At 47.3% G+C, this 22,111-nt stretch overlaps 1 protein-coding gene across 6 annotated transcripts in view; it reads right to left on the bottom strand.

The window, feature by feature from the left end:
* Window positions 1–22,111, bottom strand: part of SBNO1 (strawberry notch homolog 1) — a 41,620-nt gene continuing 19,509 nt past the window's right edge. For all 6 annotated transcript variants that reach the window (XM_058656527.1, XM_058656528.1, XM_058656525.1 and 3 more), the window contains 17 exons: window positions 20,204–20,355; window positions 18,683–18,883; window positions 18,050–18,217; window positions 17,780–17,955; window positions 16,529–16,660; window positions 14,625–14,760; window positions 10,606–10,718; window positions 10,385–10,456; window positions 9,677–9,776; window positions 8,165–8,239; window positions 7,255–7,401; window positions 6,774–6,868; window positions 6,599–6,691; window positions 4,555–4,692; window positions 3,433–3,509; window positions 2,167–2,360; window positions 1–241 (listed from right to left, as the gene is read on the bottom strand). In XM_058656527.1, the coding sequence (XP_058512510.1) occupies window positions 99–241; window positions 2,167–2,360; window positions 3,433–3,509; window positions 4,555–4,692; window positions 6,599–6,691; window positions 6,774–6,868; window positions 7,255–7,401; window positions 8,165–8,239; window positions 9,677–9,776; window positions 10,385–10,456; window positions 10,606–10,718; window positions 14,625–14,760; window positions 16,529–16,660; window positions 17,780–17,955; window positions 18,050–18,217; window positions 18,683–18,883; window positions 20,204–20,355 (2,212 nt within the window). In that variant the 3' untranslated portion in view covers window positions 1–98. The remainder of the gene's footprint in view (window positions 242–2,166; window positions 2,361–3,432; window positions 3,510–4,554; window positions 4,693–6,598; window positions 6,692–6,773; window positions 6,869–7,254; window positions 7,402–8,164; window positions 8,240–9,676; window positions 9,777–10,384; window positions 10,457–10,605; window positions 10,719–14,624; window positions 14,761–16,528; window positions 16,661–17,779; window positions 17,956–18,049; window positions 18,218–18,682; window positions 18,884–20,203; window positions 20,356–22,111) is intronic.

The following is a 22,111-nucleotide window of genomic DNA, read 5'->3' as shown; positions in this document are numbered from 1 at the left end:
AGAGAGCACAACTGAAAAAATATATAATTCTTTGGAAACTGTCCCTGATTTTGAGGCAAATGATATGCTTCGTCGGCCTTTCAGATGCCGTCTGTCCTCTAGGCGTTGCTCAGGCTGGCGATGCTCTGCGGGTGATGTTGCTGCCACAGCTGCTTCTGCTGCACTGCAAGCTGCTGGGACTGATCGGAAGTGGAGAGAAGATTGACAAGCGGAGACACGCAATTTGCCGGAATGATCAAACCTGCAATCAGTAACAAGAATTGACACAGTTGTTCGCACAGAGCATACGTAGACTGTACTTTCAGTCTCAGCAGATTTGAAGTGAGGCATGAAAAGCACAGTGAACAACAAATTCACACAGAAAAAAGTTCCTAACATTGGCAGTGCTCATCGAGGTGCAGCCAGACCTCCCCCCAACACTGCGGGGTCCCAGTGTGGTTCCTAACATTGGCAGTGCTCATCGAGGTGCAGCCAGACCTCCCCTCAACACTGCGGGGTTCCAGTGTGGTTCCTAACATTGGCAGTGCTCATCGAGGTGTAGCCAGACCTCCCCCCCAACACTGCGGGGTCCCAGTGTGGTTCCTAACATTGGCAGTGCTCATCGAGGTGCAGCCAGACCTCCCCCCAACACTGCGGGGTCCCAGTGTGGTTCCTAACATTGGCAGTGCTCATCGAGGTGCAGCCAGACCTCCCCCCAACACTGCGGGGTCCCAGTGTGGTTCCTAACATTGGCAGTGCTCATCGAGGTGCAGCCAGACCTCCCCGCCAACACTGCGGGGTTCCTGTGTGGTTCCTAACATTGGCAGTGCTCATCGAGGTGCAGCCAGACCTCCCCCCAACACTGCGGGGTCCCAGTGTGGTTCCTAACATTGGCAGTGCTCATCGAAGTCGAGCCAGACCTCCCCCCAACACTGCGGGGTCCCAGTGTGGTTCCTAACATTGGCAGTGCTCATCGAGGTGCAGCCAGACCTCCCCCCAACACTGCGGGGTCCCAGTGTGGTTCCTAACATTGGCAGTGCTCATCGAGGTGCAGCCAGACCTCCCCCCAACACTGCGGGGTCCCATGTGGTTCCTAACATTGGCAGTGCTCATCGAGGTGCAGCCAGACCTCCCCCCAACACTGCGGGGTTCCTGTGTGGTTCCTAACATTGGCAGTGCTCATCGAGGTGTAGCCAGACCTCCCCCCAACACTGCGGGGTCCCAGTGTGGTTCCTAACATTGGCAGTGCTCATCGAGGTGCAGCCAGACCTCCCCCCAACACTGCGGGGTCCCAGTGTGGTTCCTAACATTGGCAGTGCTCATCGAGGTGCAGCCAGACCTCCCCCCAACACTGCGGGGTTCCCATGTGTCCAGTAGAGCACCGTTTCCTCAGTAAAGCCCTGGATTTTGCCATCTACCATCTTCTCACTACAAAGACCACTTTCTGTGCCAGGCACTACGGCACCAGAAAGACCACAGAGCAGGAGCTGTGAGTGCAAACGCTCCTGTGAGCAGCTGACTCTGAAAGGCCATGCAGTGAGACAGATACCAGGCAGCTGGGACGCGCAGACCTGGGGAAGAACTCTAACTACTCCCATGAGGGAATGCGGACTCCAAGGTCCTGATACGCTTGCTACTCTGTTTCTTTAAAAGCGGCTGGAAATCCAGACTTTTGTTAAGAACACCTCCTAAGCTTTAAATGTTTGCATCTAATTCAAATGAAAACTTGGAACAAGTAAAACATCTAGCAAAATAAAGTTCATGGACTAACTTTGGCCCACAGGCTGCCCCTGTGAGCCGAGGATACAAAGAAAGGCTGCTGCAAAGCAAACCAAAGCTGGGCGAACAGGCAGAATGCATCCAACAGGTCAGGGGACAACAGGTGGCCTGTTCTCCTGCCTCCTGTAACTGTCAGGGCGGAAGGCTCCGGGAAGAGCCCTGGGCAAGGTGCTGAGCTGCTTCGGGAGCCTGCACATCACGGTATGAAAGGGAGGGACCCCATGGGAACACCAGAACCACCCTGTTCATTCCATTTCTGGTCCACCTGTGAGGACGCACACGGCCTACTGGAGTCCATGTCAGATTAGATGCCTCTGGAATAGACTGAGACAGAAGCAGCCCAATGCGGAAAACACAGCATGTAACTTTTTCCATTTGTTTCATACCAAAGTGAACAATGAGGCTCACCTACAATTCGCTGTCCATCTTCTGTTCTTAGCCGCACTATCTGCATTTTCACATTTGTCCCACTGACAGATGCCAGAACACCCTCCACTTTCGTCCACACACTGAGTACTGAGCCACATAAGACATAGTAAGTGCGGCATCGGAGACCTATTTCACAGACTAATCCCAAACTGGCTTTTTTGCAATTGCCACGCCTAGGAAAGACAGGAAAAAACACACTTACAAAACATAATTCTAACAGCTTTGAAAGGGCTACCCAAACTCCCCCGGGGAGGGCACATTTCTGCACGGCCCTTTGAACCTCTAGCTCACAGCTCCCTGGGAATACATCACCATCCTTCACCCTTCCTGCTTCTGACACTGCTACTGATGATTAAAACTGCTCTGGGCCCAGCGCCGTGGCCTCCATCCAGCTCCCTGCTTATGGCCTGGGAAAGCAGTGGAGGACGACCCAAAGCCTTGGGACCCTGCACCCATATGGGAGACCTGGAAGAAGCTCCAGACTCCTGGCTTCTGATCGGCGCAGTGCCACCTGTTGCGGCCACTTTGGGAGTTAACAGTGGATGGAAGATCGTCCTCTCTGTGTTACTGATGTCCACCCCACCCACAACCCCTCCCAACCAAACCAAAAACAAAAGCCTGGCACTTCCTGGTGCCTACCTGTCTTTAGGCTATTGCACCGGGCCCTATTTGTTTTTAAATATTAAAACAAAGAGGGTGAGAATAGCACCAAGGATGACAGCCCATCACCAGGGAAAGAGCCAGCAGCACCAAGCAAAGTGGGCCCCAAACCACCAAGGTCTGGGCCACAAACTCTGAAGGCACATTTCTGATGAATGAACCACTCCTGAGAAGTTACTGTGCTCACCTCTACTCATAAAGACACACAGCAGGCCCAGTGCAGTGGCCTAGAAACCAGAGTCCTCGCCTTGAACGTGCTGGGATCCCTCATGAGCGCCGGTTCTAATCCTGGCTGTTCTACTTCCCACCCAGCTCCCTGCCTGTGGCCTAGGGAAGCAGTGGAGGACGGCCCAAGGCCGTGGGACCCTGCACCTGCGTGGGAGACTGGGAAACTTCAGCTCAGCAACAGCCACTGCAACCAGTTGGGGAGGGAATCAACGGACAGAAAATCTTTGTCTCTCTCCATTTCTGCAGATCTTTCCAATAAAATAAACAAACAAAAACAAACAAAAAACGGACATAATGCAAAGAGTAAAGCTGTGCCTAAATTTTAAATCAACCTTTGGAAAACATGAACGTACTAACCAGTAAGCATGAGTGCAAGTATCTGCAGACGAATTATACTGATCCAGCCAGTGCACCAAGGCGTCATCCGAGACGACCTGAAACACAGGGAACCTTCCAGTGAGCCAGCTGCTCCATAGGGCACTGGCGGCCTGAGCCTGTCGCACACGGCAGCCAACATTAAGGAGTCTCTACAAAGGAAACCCAGTGGGTTCACCGAGGTAGCCTAGCAGCTAAAGTCCTTGCCTTGAACATGCTGGGATCCCACAATCCTGGCACGCCTGCTTCCCATCCAGCTCCCTGCTTGTGGCCTGGGAAAGCAGTCGAGGACGGCCCAAAGCCTTGGGACCCTGCACCTCCGTGGGAGACCCGGAGGAGGCTCCTGGCTCCTGGATTTGGATCAGCTCAGCTCTGGCCATTACGGCTTCTTGGGGAGTGAATCAGCAGACGGAAGAGCTTTCTCTCTGACTCTCCTCCTCTCTGTTTATCTGACTGTCCAATAAAAGTTTAAAAAAAATCTTAGGAGAAAAAAAAAAAAAAAAAAAGGCAAGCCAGCCAGACCTTTGGCGTGCTGAATGTCATTCAAGAAGCACTGTCATAATGACTCCTGTGTGCAATTGTTCAACAAGCTAATTTAACTGCCTCCAGATGAGAAGAGATAGGAATAGTTTCATATGTATATAAAATTATACATAAATGTAAATAAATTATGGAAACACAAATATATAAATACAAAATGAATTATATATTATAAATACATATATATGAATATTGCTACTAAAATCTAACAAAGTAGAAAGAATTAACTTTACTCTTTTCTAGAAATCAACAGAAAACATTAAACAGCATCTTGCTCCAAACTGCAGGCTTTTCGTGCAGTTAGCACTGAGAGCTTCCCCTTATCAGGACCACATGTTCAGCCCTGTCACATCCCTTTTCTGGAAGGTTCTACCTGCAGTTAACACTGACAGCTTCCCTTTCCAGGAACACACATGAGTTCATAGACTCTAGGAAATGTCTTAGTAGCGGACAGAACTACAAGTACAGTATTAGTCTACCACAACTTTAACCAACTTCCCTTTATTAGGCAAAAATCCAACTGCAACATATTATATGTAGTACAATGTACAAATGAGAAAATACCTTTTTATACTTCTTTTTTAGATCAGCATAAATTTCTAACTTCAGCTGTTTCCCAGTATTTGGTCGATAAACCAGGAAAAGCTTCTTTTTGGGGTTCACTTCTTTGACTAAGATGGCAGTTTTCTTGTTGTTTCTTATCTATTAAAATGGAAGCAGCAAAGAAAGATTCAATCCTGTAAACTGGAGTCACATTTTATACCACCATGTAAGCAAACATAAACATCTGAAAGATGGCGACACCCACTGGCTACAAGGACACAGAACTGTGAGAAAGGACAAAACCGACTACATATGTGAGACACAGCACTAACCATGAATGCATGTGCTTAGTATGTATAGCACTTCATACAAGAAGGCCATTTCAAAAAGTTGCCAGGGCTGGGAAATTCAAAGATAATTACAGTGGGCACGTGACTGACACAAGACGACGCCCAGGGCCCCACAATGGAGGCCGTAGATTGGAGTCCCAGCTAGGGCTCCTCACTGCAGCTTGCCAGGAGTGCAGACGCAGTGAGGCGGCAGTGATGGCTAAGTGAGCGTCCCCACGAGCCACACAGGAGACCTGGGCTGGGGCCACTGCAGGCAGATGCAAAGGTCATCACGGCACTGCAGTTCTCTTTGTCCCTCTGTCAGTCTCTCAAACAAAACACATGCTGAGGGGTCAGTGTTGTAGCAATACAAGCTTGGCCTCTGCCCGCAGCACCGGCATCCCACATGGCTGCTGGGTACATTCCTGGCTGTTCCACCTCCAACTCAGCTCCATATTTATGAACTGGGCAAGTGTCAGAGCGTGGCTTTGAACTGCCACAGGACCAGACGCTGTGACAACAGGGGAGTGAACCAGTGGAAGGAGGATTTCTCTCTGTAAATCTTTATTTCAAACAAAAAATATAATAATAATCTCTTAAAAAAAAGATTCATTTATTTTTATTGACTACTTTAATCCACAAGTGGCAGGAACAGCTGGAGCTGAGCCAATTCGAAGTCAAGAGCTTCCTCTGGGTCTCCCATAGGGGTGCAGGGTCCCAAGGCTTTGGGCCATCCTTGATTGCTTTCCCAGGCCACAAGCAGGGAGCTGGATGGGAAGTGGAGCAGCCAAGATATGAACGGGCGCCACATGGGATCTCGGTGCATACAAGGCAAGGAGGTCAGCCACTAGGCTACTACGCAAATCTATCAGGTAATGGGGAGGGGAAATACCTGAGCCTATGGAACTGTAATATTAAGGGGGGAAAAAAAAAGACAAATCTAACAGACATAAAATGCTGAAAAAAAATTAGATGTCTGAATGTATAAACAAGTATTTCTTTTTTTAATTTCAAAAGTTATTACAATTAAAGGGGCAGAAGTTGGGAGAAAGGAGAGAGTGTTTTTCCTCAACAGCTTTCCCCCTCACCACAACAGCCAGGACTGTGTAAGGCTGAAACCAACTCCAGGCAGGGCTGAAGCCTGGGACGCCACACGTGCGGCAGAGACCAAACTGCTTGGATTCACTTCCATTTTTTGTCCAGGCTGACTGGACACTAAGGGAGCCCACGTGGGGTGCAGTCTGGGGTGGCAGCCTTATCCACAATGCCGCAATGCTGCTCCCCAATATCCATGCCACACTGCCAGGACCTTGTATGCTCGTGCATTTGTTTCTTGAACTCAAAAAATTGACCTTTTAATTCTAATTTTCACAATATTTCCTCAGTATACATATGCATTCATATTTTCCAAGCTTTATCAATAAGTAATCATAGGTGAACAATGGTATATACATATATACATACAGATATGAAAAATGGCACTTAAGACATAAAATTATGAATACAATAATTATATGATGAATGGATCAATTTACTAATTCAATATTTTAATTATATTATTTGAAACATTAAATAAAACATACGTAAATGGATAAACCTGTAATTACAGCAACAAGTCACCAGAATAGAGGGAACAAATATAACTGGGAAACATGCACACAGCCAGGAGACAGCCACAGCATTTCCGTGAAAGCATTCAAAATCTCAGGAGTTAACACATAAAAGAAAAGCCATACTTGTAAAGACAAGTAAAAACCATCATCTGGTCCTGTCAGTTCCGCCCAAATTTTGGTGGCTTCCTCCCAAGACATTCCCCTTTCTACGCTGATCTAGAAAAGAAGCACAAAGAGTTAAGTTGCACTCACTTCCGTGAAAGCCGACTGCCGGAAGCCTGCAGCTTCCCACACTTACCGTGTACAACTCCACGTGCCCAGAAGTTGAGTATCCTGGAGTCAGGAACTTCTTAACATCAGTCTTCCTCACTTTTTCATCTCCAGATCCAAGATCTTAATTAAAAAAAAAAGAAAAAAAAAAAGCAATAGGTCCATGTAAAAAAATTTACCCACTGGGTCTGGTGCCATGGCTCATTAGCTAATCCTTTCCTTGAATCGCAGGGATTCCATGTAGGTGCCAGTTCATGTCCCAGCTGCTCCACTTCCCATCCAGCTCCCTGCTTGGCCTGGGAAAGCAGTCGAGGACGGCCCAAAGCCTTGGGACCCTGAACCCACGTGGGAGACCCAGAAGAGGCTCCTGGCTCCTGGCTTCGGATCAGCTCAGCTCTGGCCATTGTGGCCACTTAGGGAGTGGATCAGTGGATGGAAGATCTTCCTCTCTATGTATCTGACTTTCCAATAAAAAATAAATAATTCTTAAAAAAATTTGCCCCACTTACCTAAGATTCCCATGTCATATCTTCCATTTTTTTTGGCATTCTGAACAACTGCAGTAAGTGTGTCCGCAAAATACTGAAATAACGCATTCTGTTGATGCACCTCCATACCCAAAATTCTATTTAAGAATTTTCCTATGTTGTTATAATCTGCAATGGAAAGATGACATAGGTAACGTAGTTCATTCAAACAGCATTTTAGAAGACACAGACCCTGTTCAACAAAGCCAATGACACCAAAGAATATCAAAATCATGCCAGGTAACACCCTTGGCCATTCCTCCCAATACTGAGGTCTCTAAGCTATCACCAAGTGCAAGTCACCGGGTGCTAATGCAGTTCAACAGCAAGGAATAGTCCATGTTCCCACCAGCACCCCAAACACAAGCAGAGCAGCAGAAAAAGAACGGAACTGGAAGGGGGAGGGGTTCAAGTTCCACATTCTCTTCTGATGTCTTCCAGCCCTGGGAATGCTGTGACAACAGGGCTAACTTGCCCAGTTCTGCCTCCAGCAACTCCCAGTACTCTCCCAGGCATCGCATACTGCTCAAGAGGATTGTTCAATTCAACTATTTTATGTTAACAGAGACCAGAATTTACCACCTAAGTAGGTTGGTTCTCCAGCAATAAATCTTAACTCCCAAAGTGTAAATCTCAATCTTGTCTGCACAATTAGAATGAGAATTTGGGAAGCTGCCACGGTCTGCACTTGACTTCTGGCTTCAAGGCTTCAAAGCCGACAGCGGACCATACTTGGAACCAGGATCTATAACTGCCACCCCACGGGCAGAAGGGAGACATAAACCCCCACCTACACTTCCTAATGGACATTCAAAACTGCTGACCTGCAGTATTTGTGACAAAATACGTTTTCATTAATGTAACAAGTTAAACACAAGGTTAACAATATGACCTTTATCCAGAGTAAGAATTCCTGAGCGATCTTCCACATTGATCAAGCCGACTCCTATCAATCCTTGACGAACATCTATAAGAAAAAAATTGTTAAAAAAACAAAAAAAAAACTAACTCAAATGATTACATGAGTTATAACCTAATTCAAACTAGATTAACTTCTACCATTAACAGCCTATCATCTATTACCATTCCTAACATTAATTTAATTGAATTCTTAGTTCAAAGATCTTCAGACACTCTACACATTATATTCCAATGCTTCATTAACCCCTCGGGCAAACCCAATGGCTCAATTTGGTAATCCTCAGCCGGCCAATTCTGGCGTTCCATACTGGCACCTGTTCGTGTCCTGGCTGCTGTTTGCCTATGGTCTGGGAAAGCAGTAAAGAACAACTCAAGTCCTCGGAACCATGCACCATATGTGAGACCCAGAAGAAGCTCCTGGCTTCATTTAGTCTCAGCTTTAGCCATTGCAGGAATTTGGAGAATGAATCAGTACATGTAAGATCTTTCTGTCTCTCGTTTTCTCCATAGAACTGCCTTTCCAATAAAAATAAGCAAATGTTTAAAAAACTCACCTGTCCAACAACAGCCTAGACAGTGGAACGCTGTGTGAAGTTACCAACTACAAAATCAAATTTTGGGCAGATAGCAGACTATTAGCTATTTAAATAATTTTGTGAAGGCACTTTTAACTTCTGTATCTCACTTATACACTGGTTCAAGCACCAGCTGTATCATTTTAAAAGCATTTATTATTTCTTTTGGAAAGGCACTTTTTACTGCAAGAAGTACACACAGAGAAAGATCTTCCATCCACTGGTTCACTCCTTAAATAGCCACAATGGCCAGAGCCGAGTCACCCTGAAGCTAGGAGTCAAGAGTCAGGAGCCAGAAGTTTCTTTTTAATCTCCACACAGACATAGGGTTCAAAGGTATTGGGCAATCCTCTATTGCTTTTCCAGGCAGGGGCTTGACGGGAAGTTGAGCAACTGGGACATGAACTGGTGCCCATATAGGATGCTGGCACTTGGAGATGACGGACTAGCCTATTAAGTCAATGTGCTGGCCCAACGTATACCACTTTAGATAAAACTACCTGCTAATGGGCCGAGGAAAGCAGTGGAAGATGGCCCAAAGCGTGGGGCGCAAGCACCCAAGTGGCAGACCTGGAAGCTTCAGGTCCCTGGCTTCCATCAAACCCACTCTGGCTACTTTGGCCAATTGGGAAATGAATCAGCAGACAGATTTCTGTCACATAAAATCTTACAAAAATAACTTAATCAGAACCTGGTGATGCTTTCTTCCAACTGTTTTAACAGAAACACAAAAAGAGGTAAGGTATTTTCCTATGCAATCAGTTTTACTAAACTTGTCTTACTCCAATGATCTTTAAAATATTTAAGTTTTGGGCAATTTATTTGCAAAGGAAAAGAAAAAACCGAGACCATGAGAGAACAGAAATGTTGGAGGTTATTTTCCCCTTGTGTTTCCGTATTCAAGTTACCTTTAAAGAACTCTCCAGGATAATCTGGAGGTGGAGATACCATAGGAGAATCCAAGTTAACAATGGACTTCATGACAATTTCTAAAGCATTTCTTCCATACTGCAAAAAAACCAAAAGCATCTTAAGTGGTTTTGTCTATTGGATGTTCTTCAATCACACAACTAGTTGGATGTATAAACTGTTCCTGGTGCTGGGCTTCGCACAAAGTAATTAGGTCACCTTTAGGGACACAACATCCCTATCAGTGGCTGACTCAAACTCGAGCTACTACACTCCCAATGCAGCTTCCTGCGCATGTGCAAGCAGGAAGTAGGCAGGTGGAGCGCCCAACCATCCGAGTACCTGCCACCGCAGAGCAGACCTAGACGGGAATCTCTGGCTTTAGCCTGACACAGCCCTGGCTATTACCAGAACTTGGGGAAAACAAGTGGTTAAATATCAGTCTCTACTGTTCAAAAAACAAAACAAAAAAACAAACAAACAAAAAATCTATTACACAAACTTAAAAAAAGCAATTCTCAATTATCTTCACATATTTTTATACCGCCTACTTAATGCCTGTTCGGATTTGATAAATTAATTTCGCTTCCTTTGAGTCTTGACACGTCCTCCATGAGGCCCAGGAAGCTGCAGTGTGCCGCCTGAAGAACTCCCTCCCCTCTCTCTTCACGACACTTACAGGGAGGACCACGGTGCTCCAGACGTACCTTGTTGTCAAAGTTGAACCGGCTCAGGTCCCTGGACTCTGTTGCCCTTCTGTCCCCATGGGTAAGCGCACCCTAGTGATACAGGAAACGTCCCATCAATCAACACACTCGGGACCTCTCGGGCAGAGGTCAGGGGACACAGGTAAACGCCCAAGGGAGCTTTCGGACAGGAGCCAGGGGTCCCAGGTCACCGTCCACAGGCACCGACAGCTCTAACTCACCAGACTTTCAAGTCTCTTAGCCACAATGGACGCGAATCTCTGCTCTCCCGCCAATTCCGAAATCAAAAAGACGTACTCAGGAGCAGTGACTTGGTTCGATCTGTGAGTTCTTCCTGCAATGACATTTTTAGAGAGACCATTGATTGTGTTCACAAGAAAGACAGCAGAAATTCTGATAACTTTCTGAAACTTGTTCCCAGTGTCTGGAACTAAGCTGCACTTCAGCAGTCTTTAAACAGGAGAAAAACCACTTACCGTAGCTACCTAACAGGAACAAAACTACAAACAGTAACTGGAAGGACACTGATATTCACAGCAGTATGAGATACGAACCAGGCTGGCACTGTGCTGTAGAACGCTAAGCTGCCACCTGTGGCACGGGCATCTCATCTGGGTACAGGTTTATACCTCAGCTGGTCTTTTTTTTTTAAGACTTACTTATTTTTATTGGAAAGTCAGATTCACAGAAAGGAGGAGAGACAAAGATCACCTGTCTGCTGGTTCACTCCCAAGTGGCTGAAACAGACAGAGCTGACTTGATCAGAAGCTTCTTCCAGGACTCCCACGTGGGTGCAGTGTCCCAAGGCTGTCCTCGACTGCTTTCCCAGGCCACAAGCAGGGAGCTGGATGGGAAGTTGGGCGGCTGGGATATGAATTGGTGTCCATATGGGATCACTGCGTGTCCAAGGCGAGGACTTCAGCCACTAGGCTACAGCATGGGGCCTCAGCTGGTCCATGCTCCTTATCTGGGAAAGCAGCAGAAGATGGCCCGAGGGTTCTGCAACTGTGCGGAAGACCCAGAAGAGGCCTCTAGCTCCTGGTCTCACAGCAGCACACCTCTGACTTGTGTGGCTATTTGAATGGAGAATAAGCCAGCAGATGGAAGAGCTGTCTCTCCCTTTGCCTTTCATGCAAAACAAGCAGGATAGAGACAGACAGACAGGAGCCTGTTACAAATCGAGGGCATGAAGTTTGGAAGACTAGGTTAGGTCACCACCTGCAGCGCTGGGAATGCACTCCAGTAGCCTGGCTGCTGCAGAGCTGCAGAGTGAGTCAGCAGAGATCCTTCTCTCAGCTTCCGCCAGGCCATCCGGGAAGGGGGCGATCTTCCCTCACCCCGACACACTGTCAGTGATTCTTCCAGTGCTGGTTAACCACAATGTTGCTGATGCACATCCACAAGATGGTCCCAAATATATTTTTTCTAATTTCTAAAAATTTATTCTCATTGGAAAGTCACATATACAGAGGAAGATCTTCTATCCATTGATTCACTCCCCAAGTGACTGCAATGACTGGTGCTGTGCTAATCCGAAGCCAGCAGCCAGGAGCCTCTTCTTGGTCTCCCACGCGGCTGCAGGGTCCCAAGGCTTTGGGCCATCCTCAACTGCTTTCCCAGGCCACAGGCAGGGAGCTGGATGGGAAGTGGAGCTGTCGGGATTAGAACCAGTGCCCACATGGGAATTCTAGCACGTTCAGGTAGAGGACTTTAGCTGCTATGCTATCGTACCGGGCCCATCACAAATACTGTTTCTAACTCAACAAGTTGTAAGGACTGAAAAGTAGAGACTTGAGCTAATCCATTAATAGCTAAATTTGGAACCATCAACTGCTCTTGCCAATTTACCACAGTCCAGAGGACTATATTTGCTGGTTCACTCCCCAAATGATTACAATGGCTAGGACTGGGACAGGCTAAAACCAGGAGCCTAAAACTTCACCCACAACTTCCACAAGGTTAGCAGAAGGCCCATTTCTCACTGCTTCCCCAGGTGTGCCAGTAGGGAGCCAGAGTGGAGCGCAGCAGCCAGACATGAGCCAGCTCTCACGTGAGACACTGCTGCAGCACGGATGGTGCTGTAGGGAGCCTATTCTGTGCCTGTGGAGTTGGTATGACACATGGCTAACAGTTGTTGTGCTTTTTTAACAAATTTACTTATTTTTATAGGAAAGACAGATTTATAGAAGAGATAGATTTTCTGCCCACTGGTTCACTCCTCAAGTAGCGAAATTGTCTGGAGTTGAGTTCATCCAAAGCCAGAAGCCAGGAGCTTCTTCTGGGTCTCCTACATGCATGCGGGGTCCCAAGGCTCTGGGACCCTCTGCACTTCCTCCAGGCCACAAGCAGGGAGCTAGATGGGAAGTAGAGCAGCAAGGAAATGAACCAGCGCCCATGTGGGATCACAGAGAATGCAAGATGAGGACTCAGACACAGGGCCATCACATTGGGCCAATGGACACCAGTTTGTGCCCCGGCAGTTCCACTTCATATTTGATAGATTTGTGTTTACTATAGGTTACATTATTGAGAGGAATGCATGTCTCTATGGGCCTCTGCTCACGCAGACGAGAGTCAGGGATGGAGGAAGATGGGTGGGACACATGTTTCAGGCTTGTACTTCCTGTTTCTCAGGGTAAGAGAGGGAATGGTCCTCTGATGACGTGCTAGAGACCTCGATGAGGAAAAATGTTACACATCTATTACTGGAGTGGTTTTGATAGTTCTGAGAAGTTACTGGTTTCATTACTCCATAGTTGGAAAAATCTTTCCAAGGTCTACTGGTTGACAAAATCTACCTTTAGCGCATCTGCAGACCCAGGAACCTACTACAAAGCTTGGCCAGAAAGTAGTCCAAGATGTCTTCCTTTCCATCCACTGATGAGGCAGTTGATGTCCTTTGCTAGGCTAGATGAAATGGCTGTCACATCCTGTGTGTATCCGGACGTACTGTCCAGTGCACAGGCACCATGAACCAAGCGGCCCAGTCCCAATACATGTGCTCCAAGGCCTGAACACACACCCTGTGATACTTCCTTGTGGCAAGGGTCTGAGTCCAGTGGTCTAATCAGAGACCCCCAAGAAACCTCGTCTGGGGCAGACCTGACTGCTAAATGCACCAGCCAGTGCAGGACCACGTATGATTTGTCACCTGCACCACTCAATACACAGACCAATGAGTGCAGTTTGGTCAGGTCAGCCACAGCCCGTATCTCGCAGAAACCAGTAAGTGCTATGATCCAGTTCAGCCAGGCCTACAGAGACCCGGTCGTCACAATGTATCAGCCGCTGCTGCAGCTAAGCTGGGGAGATTGCCAATAACATCACCAGGCCTGGCCCGCAGCCCTAAAGTTTTTTGTGCATGCCAGTCTCTGCTGCTGCCTGGCATGGTCCAAGCCACATCCTATTTGGCTCTCGTGGCACACCCATGAGTGCTATGGCTTAGGTATTCCACTTCTGATCCAGCTTCCTGCTTGTAACCTGGAGCAAGCACAGGGGCTTCTGCACGTACATGGGAGACCCAGAAGCTCCTGGCTCCCAGCTTTGGTCTGGACCAGCTCTGGCCATAATGGTCACCAGTGCAGTGAAACGGAATATGGAACTTTCTGACTCACCCTTTGAAGTAAAATTTAAAAACGTTCAAGGGCCTGGCTCGGTGGCTTAGCGGCTAAGGTTCTCTCCTTGAATGCACCAGGATCCCAAATGGGCGCCAGTTCTAATCCCAGCAGCTCTACTTTCCTTCCAGTCCCTGCTTGTGACCTGGGAAAGGACAGCCCAAAGCCTTGGAACCCTGCACCTGTGTGGGAGACCTGGAAGAAGTTCCTGGTTCCTGGCTTCAGACTGGCTTGGCTCTGGCCATTGTGGTCACTTGGGGAGTAAATCATCGGATGGAAGATCTTCCTGTCTCTCCTCTTCTTTGTATATCTGACTTTGCAATAAAAACAAAATCTTTTAAAAAGGTTTGCAATAAATCTTTATAAAAATGTTCAAAATAGTAAAAATAATAAGATAGTGGTATCTTGAGCGGCCAGCTTGCCTTGTGCCCCAACACTGTGCCCTTCCTTGCTGCTCTAGAGCTAAGGCAAGATTTTGTGACGACGAGCTGTACATCCTAGAGGATGTAGACGCAGCACACTGCCAATGCAGAATCTAAGGGCTCAAGCTCGACAACATCACACATAGACAGAGACGTCCCCAGACTGCTACCCATTCCTCAAGGGAAACACACTGCACAACTCACCAAACTGCTGAATAGCTCTATCAGCACTCCACGGTAACTCCAAAGTCATGTGAACTCTCCGCCTCTGGTTTTTGGCTCTCCGATCTGCTTGTAATGAGATGCCTGAGCTGGCAGCCTCCGAGATGATCGCAATGTTCTGTATCAAGAAGAAGAAAAAGTCAACTCTGCACGTGGCAGGACAGTGAGCGATGCAATCCATCCCCAGACGGCGTGCGTCAAGGTGAGAGTTCCTCATTTACACTTAAGTGTGAGCATGTGCCAGGGTCCAGCCAGAAGTGTAGGTGTAATGCATAATGACCAGGAACATTCCAAAAAAGCAGAAGACAAAGTCCTCTCCTATCCTTTCTCCTCTCTGCAGCAACAAGGTAGAGGTAAATATCGGATCTAAAGGGCACGGCGGTGTGGCCTAGCAGTTAAAGTCCTCGCCTTGAACATGCCAGGATCCCATGTGGGCACCAGTTCTAATCCCAACAGCTCCACTTCCCATCCAGCTCCCACCTTGAGGCCTGGGAAAGCAGTCAAGGATGGCCCAAAGCCTTGGGACCCTGCAGCCGCATGGGAGACCTGGACAAGCTCCTGGCTGCTGGCTTCAGATCGGCACAGTAACGGCCATTGCGGTCACTTGGAGAGTGAATCATTGGATGAAAGCTCTTTTCCTCTATCTCTCTTCCTCTCTCTATATATATCTGACTTTGCAAAAAAATAAATAATCTTAAAAAAATAAAATATGACCAGATGCACAAAACAGTACATAAAATAACACCTCCCCTACAGTGTTCACTGTAACAATATCCACTCGACACACGTTTGGAAGACAACTTTGAGGGAAGCAGCTATTACCTACTTTCAAGTTTCACTGAAAAGATGAATACAGACAGACAAGAGAAGCCAAATGTCTGATGAAGCTGACTGGACAAGCAGATTCTAGAACAGAGCTTCTGGTGCCCAATTCCTGATGGAGCTGGCATCTGGTAGTGGCACTGGTTGGAGTCTCAGCAGCTCCCTGCCAATGTGCCCGGAGAGCAGGAGGGTCCAAGGGAGGCACCCACAAGAAGCTCCTGGCTCTGCACAGGTGCGGCTCGAGCCACTGTGACACTGGGAAACACACCAGCAGAAGGAAGAACAACCTCTCTCTCACTCTGCCTTTCAAATAAACAAACGTACCTTTAAAAAAATGTCGGAAGGCCCTGCTGAGCCTTCACAGTGCTCAGATATGGAAATTCACTCTTTGAACTCCCACAGATGATCACCTTAATTAAACAAGGCACAGCAACACAAACAGCAAAACCAAACTATATCCGTAACCTGGCTGCACTAAGAGTCAGAACAGGTCAAGAAACAAAGATGATCTAGGAAAACACAGTATTTTTATATTCTCATTAGATTTTTCAATCCCCCAAACTATTAAGAACTATGTCAAAATCTGAACACAATACAAATATTCCCAACACTTAACTTATGAGAAACAAAAACAGCACATCCAATGACTGCATCAATTACAGAGCATGAAACTAGCGGCCGTGCAGGAGACAGGCATCCCACATGGACGGAGTCGGGTTTTAGGCGGCTGTCCTCGCTCCCACGCGGATCTCTTACGGCGTGGGAAAGCAGCAGAGAATGACTCAGGTCCTGGAGGCCTTGGACCCACGTGGGAGACCAGGAAGAAATTTCTGGCTTTCAGTTTTGCATGAACTCAGTGCTGGCCACTGGCGCCATTTGCAGACTGGACCAGCAGAGAGCCTCTGTCTCACCATCTTAAACACCTGCCTTTCAAGTAAAAATAAATCTATCGAAACAAAACTCAACAGAAGTGATTTACATTAAGTTTTTTAAAAATAAGAAAAGCCTCCTCGAACTTAAATACGGACTTACTTATCACCGATTAGCAGCCAGGAAGGACATACCTTATCTCCATCCATGAACCTCTGCTTCTCGGTGATGTTCAGTATCTCCACAGGCACATCGAGCTCAGACCGTGACTCGTAAGACACGCTTCCGTCATCGTTGCTCACAACCCGCCCCTTGCGGCCTGTCATCTACAAGCACAATGTTGGTGTTCTGTTGGTGCTGGTTTTCAGTGTGCGAAGCAGGATGTACAGAAGAGAAGAGAGGCTCCAGGAACAGTGACTGCAGGAGCACCACAGAAGCAACGCGCCACTGTTCCTTAGAGGACCCGGGATGTGGACGCACGGCCAGTCACCAGGCTCTGAAACGGCCCTGGGCAAAGCTCACAAGGACCACTGTCAAAAACAACGGGGCGGGGCCCAGCGCGATAGTGTAGTGGCTAAAGTCCTCTCCTTCAAGGAGTCAGGATTCCATATGGGCGCAGGTTCTAATCTCGGAGTCTGGCTTCCCATCCAGCTCCCTGCCTGTGGCCTGGGAAAGCAGTGGAGGACGGCCCAAAGCCTTGGGACCCTGCACCCAAGTGGGAGACCCGGAGGAGGCTCCAGATTGGAACAGCTCTGACCATTGAGGCCACTTGGGGAGAGAATCAACAGACGGAAGATCTTCCTCTCTGTCTCTCCTCCTCTGTATAGCTGCCTTTCCAAAGAAGAAGAAAGAGAGCGAGTTTTCACCCTCTAGGCCACTCCACACACGGCTTCAATGTCGGTCCAGCCTAGCCCAGGCTCTCGGTTTCCCCTTTCAGTCTGGCCAAACCCTGCCAGCTATGGAAATAGACCAACGGACATAATCACCGAAGGCCAAATAAATTTCTTTTAAAAAAGCTGCATGACAAGGACCAGTAACCCCCATCAGCCACTGAGACAAACCATGGCTGTGGGCCAACAGCCGAAGTGGAAGGAGAGGCAGATACTGTGGCACAGCAGCTCAACCTGCACCTCCGAGCTGCAGGCCTGGGCCAACTGCTGGCTTCTGTGAGCTCACACACTTGAGCCTCTGCCACTCACACACAGTACCCAGATTAAACTCCTGGCACATGACATCAGCCTGGCCCAGCCCTGCCCATTGGGAACACTGGGGAGTGAACCAGCCAGAAGTCTGTGCCAATGAAAGTAACTTTTTCAGAACACACACACAAAACCCGAAGTAGGAAGGTCCGAAAGCTCAATGATAGAAAATCTGATTACAATACTCACTCTACATGATTTAAAGAGGCAAAAATGAGGGAAGCAGCCATAAGTGTCCACCCTTACCTCAGCCACGTTCTCAGGGCCACCAAGTTCATCAATAAGCTCATCCAGGGTATTAGGAGGGAGGTCTTCCGCTAATTTTTCCAGCTTGTCAAGCAGGTCCTTCTTCATATGCTGGGCCCGCTCCACAGCATCCTGACTTGTTATAAGGCTGTTGCTACTGTTGGTATTACTATTAGCTAGAGAATATTGGTTTAAAATCAATACAATGTTTAAACATTTGTGGTGTTTACAAGTGTATTACAAAGACAACACAAGGTTTCACAAGCTCACCTGCGGTGCTGTTAGGAACAGGCGAGACGACAGGCGTAGACGAGAAGCTAGGTCGCTTTGATCCGAGTCCTGAAGCTAATAAGGCACTTTGAATCGAATCTGGGTCTATGCTCTTCTTCCTTTTCTTCTCTTTGTTTTTCTTGTGCTCTTTCCTGATTAACCAAGGATCTAACACAGAAGGAGAGATGTATTCAAGCCACCTGCGAAGACCAGTACAGAACCTTCCGGCTGATGGCACCCTTGAACTGCTTTGTACAGTGAGTATTAAAGCTGTCGACGACTATAAGGAACCAGAATATCATACCCACACGTAACAGGGTAAGGGTGGCACCACAATGTGGTAAGTTAAGCTTCTACCTCTGGTACTGGCATCCCATACTGGTGCTGGTTTAAGTCCTGGTTATTCAATTTCTGATCCAGCTCCCTTCTTATGGCCTGAGAAAGGCTCCTACACCCACACGGGAGAGCCAGAGACCTGGAGGAGGCTCGTGACTCCTTGATTCCAAGAGCTCAGCCACTGTGGCCACGTGTCAGTGACCTACCAGCAGCTGGAGGAGACCTCTGCGCCCGCACACCTACTGCTCTTGAGCGGCACCACCCATCCGTTACTCTCCAAGCACGTTATCAGCTCACCATCTTCATCATCCTCACTAGATTCATCTCGAAACGGATTGAAGTCGTCGTCATCTCCGGAACTCATGTTTTTGGAGCTTTCGTAGTCGCTCTCTTCATTCTCAGAGGCATCAGATTCACTGCCGCCACTGTCGTCGGAGCTGCTCCCGGCAAGGCCACCCGCCTTTCGTGCCTTTTTGGCTTCCCGGGTTATTTCGTCACCTGCAAACAAATCCCAAACAACAGAATCAGTCCAAATACAATGTGTCTAAAGACCTAAACACACCACAGCCATAGATCAGTTCAGAGAGTAAGCGTTTATGTAACCTATTAGAATATATAAACCCAACAACCAGATGCTACTCCGAGGATCCCATGAAGAACCAGGCTGTGCACACTTATTCTCAAGATTTAGTACAAATGCAAGAGTACTTCTAAATGTCTAACATTCAAATCAAATTCACAACAAAAAGTCACAACAGCAGAAACACAGCAGCAAATCCCAGATGGGCAGTGCGGGAACAGGGTGGATTTCACAACCCAATTTGCCTCCTAGAGCCGAATCAGGAGCCATTTTGCATAATGAGGCAAGGGCTATGGAGCTGGACTGCGCATGCACTGAGGTGGGACTGAACTAATTTCTGGCATCCTACAAGTTCCACCCAAGTCGGGTCTGGGTAGCCTTCAGACCTGATGGCCAGCAGATCAAGAACTCCACTAGTGGTACAACAGGTGCCATTTCTTACAGTGTGGCAAAGACTTTAAAACTGCAGAGGAAAAGAGTGAGCTGTGCTGTATCCCATGTGTTTTTTATTTCAATTTTGTTTATTCCAAATAACTCCTTTTCTCTTGTCGGATTCATCACTGACTCATGGATTAAGCGGTGGGATCATTCTTCCCAAGAGACTTTTGTGTTTCCTTTTGTACTCATGTGTTGATTACTCAGTGGCGCGTTTTTGTCATGGTGCTGTAATTTGTTCATGTTGTTGTTGCAGCTGTTCTCATACCAGTTGTTGACCTGGTTTCATGGCTTCTCAATTATGGAAATGTATAGTGATGGAGTACCGGGTTTGATCATACACAGATATGGGGGTATAATGAAACATGCATCCCTGCTTTCAGATAAAAGATGGATTCCCAACACAACTGTTGGACATGTGTAGACAATGGGATGCTGGACGGACACTGTACCAACAGTATCGGGCACACTTAAATTAGAGACTGATGGAATTATGATTCCTCAGGAAGGACTACACCATTGTAGTACAATGGGGAAAATCTGTCCGGGGCAGTGGCCGCTCCTGTGCAACTCAACTGAACATGCGCAGGCACTTGAGGAGCTGCCAGAACACTGGGACAAAAGGCAAGCTGCAGCGCAGACATGCGGATGAGGATGGACTACTGGGTTGTGGGAGAAAGGAAGCTCTAATTGACAAGTTCACTCGCAACCATGAAACCATGACCGTGAAAACATGCAACCGTTTGCTACTCAAACTCCATTCCCAAACACTGTCAGCATCAACTATTCAAAACAAGACTCACCTTTTCGCTTCCTCACTTTACTTTCTTTACAGGGACTGTCTCTGGGCGAACTGCTATTGCTTGGAGCAGTCAAATCAATTCCTAGTAAACTGTAAAGTTTTTTTCTGTCTGGAGCAGGAAAGTGCTTTTCTATGAGGGACTGCAAAACTCCTCTGTTTTTAAAAAAGAAAATAGTGACAATTATTCCTTCACATGGCAAAATAACTTAGAAAATCTTAACATTTACATTTTAAACTTTCATTAATACAGAACAAATTTCATAATTTTATAAATACAATGAAGAATCATAATTCCCTCCCTTAATTCCAGAATATATCCTAAAAGGAAATATACTACGCTTAATCTTAGAAAATACGACTCAGCTAAAAATGAATTTTAATTTTCTACATCAATACTGTCTGAAACCCAGTGCAAGCCAAGCCACAGCGTGTCTGTCGATTCTAGCACCTGCACAACACCTGCAGCAGGTGAAACACTGCGACACTAGCGCCAGGGCTCAACACGTCAACTCACTGCTTGCAACACCCGCACTAAGGTGCTGGCTCGAGTTTTGGGTACTCCATGCTTTTTCTTTAAGATTTATTTATTATTTTTTATTGAAAATGCAAATATGCAAAGGAGGAACTACAGACAAAACGATCTTCCACCTGCTGATTCACTCCCCAACTGGTCGCAATGGCCAGAGCTGAGTCCATCCTGAAGCCAGGAGCCAGGAGCCATAATGTACTCCTTTCCCAGGCCACAAGCAGGAAGCTGGATGGGAAGTATAGCAGCCAGGACACACACAGGCACCCACTAGGGATCCCAGCACATGCAAGGCGAGAACTTCAGTCACTAGGTCATCACTGCAGGCCTGATGGCAGACTTCTGGTCCAGCTCCCTGCTAGGTTAACTTGGAGAGAAGCAGCTGATCCCTGGGTGGAGAAGCCTGCAACCGTGGGAAATGAGATGTAGCAGGTGGCTCCTGGTTTTGGCCTGGCAAGCACACGACTTGCGGACAGCCAGGGAGTAAAGGAGAGATGCACTGATCAATCCACTGACTGATGGTTAGATAAACTGAATATATTTAATGCATAAAAAGTGATCTTACACAACATAAATAATGCAAAGAATGCAAAAATTTACCATAAAGAATTAAATTAGCTAATGCAAAGATCTGGAATGCTTCACCCGTTTGCGAGTTACTCTTCTGCAGGGGCCAAGCTGGTCCAATGCTAGTAAACGTGCTGCCAAAACAAGCACTATTTACTTAATATAAAGGCAGGGAGGGACAGGCAGGGAGGATTTTCTACCCTCCTGCTTCATTCCCAAAGTTGCAACAGCCAGACCTGAGCCAGGACCAATTCAAGAGTCTGACACTCCAACTGGGTCACCCATGCACTTGAGCAGGGAGCGGGATCCCACAGGCGCAGCTGCGATGTGACGTGAACTTGTGTCATCCTAACATGCTATGCCCCAAGAGTGCACATGGGAACGGTTTTCCCTTCAGATGAAGGGCTCTGAACCCGTTCTTCCACACTTAGAGCACACAGCAATTTGAACTTACTTTATGGGCGCAAAAGGCACAAGTACCCAACAGACACCAAAGTACAGAAAAATACATCAAATTTTTGCTTTGAAATTTTTTCAAGTAAATGCATCTTAAAATAGACATGAGTTCCTCCCTATAACAAGAAACACAGTGACAATGGCTACATTGTCCGCTTCATTCCCACAGGTGGACGCATGTGACAGACTGAGCTTGATCTTGCACTGGCCAGCACGCTGGAGTTAACTCTGGCGTTATCTCAGGCAGGGTTTCTATGGTGTTCCCCCCAGTTGGACTGCTGGACTCAAAACTCCAACCACAGGGAAATCACAAGATCTGTGGTCTGACCGTAGAGTGCGTGTGCCAGAATTGGGCCTCCT

The sequence above is a fragment of the Ochotona princeps genome, chromosome 29 (genome assembly GCF_030435755.1).
Source record: "Ochotona princeps isolate mOchPri1 chromosome 29, mOchPri1.hap1, whole genome shotgun sequence".
Classification (NCBI taxonomy): domain Eukaryota; kingdom Metazoa; phylum Chordata; class Mammalia; order Lagomorpha; family Ochotonidae; genus Ochotona; species Ochotona princeps.
The sequence above is the reverse complement of the archived record's forward strand: the minus strand, read 5'-3'. Positions and strand labels throughout refer to the sequence as shown.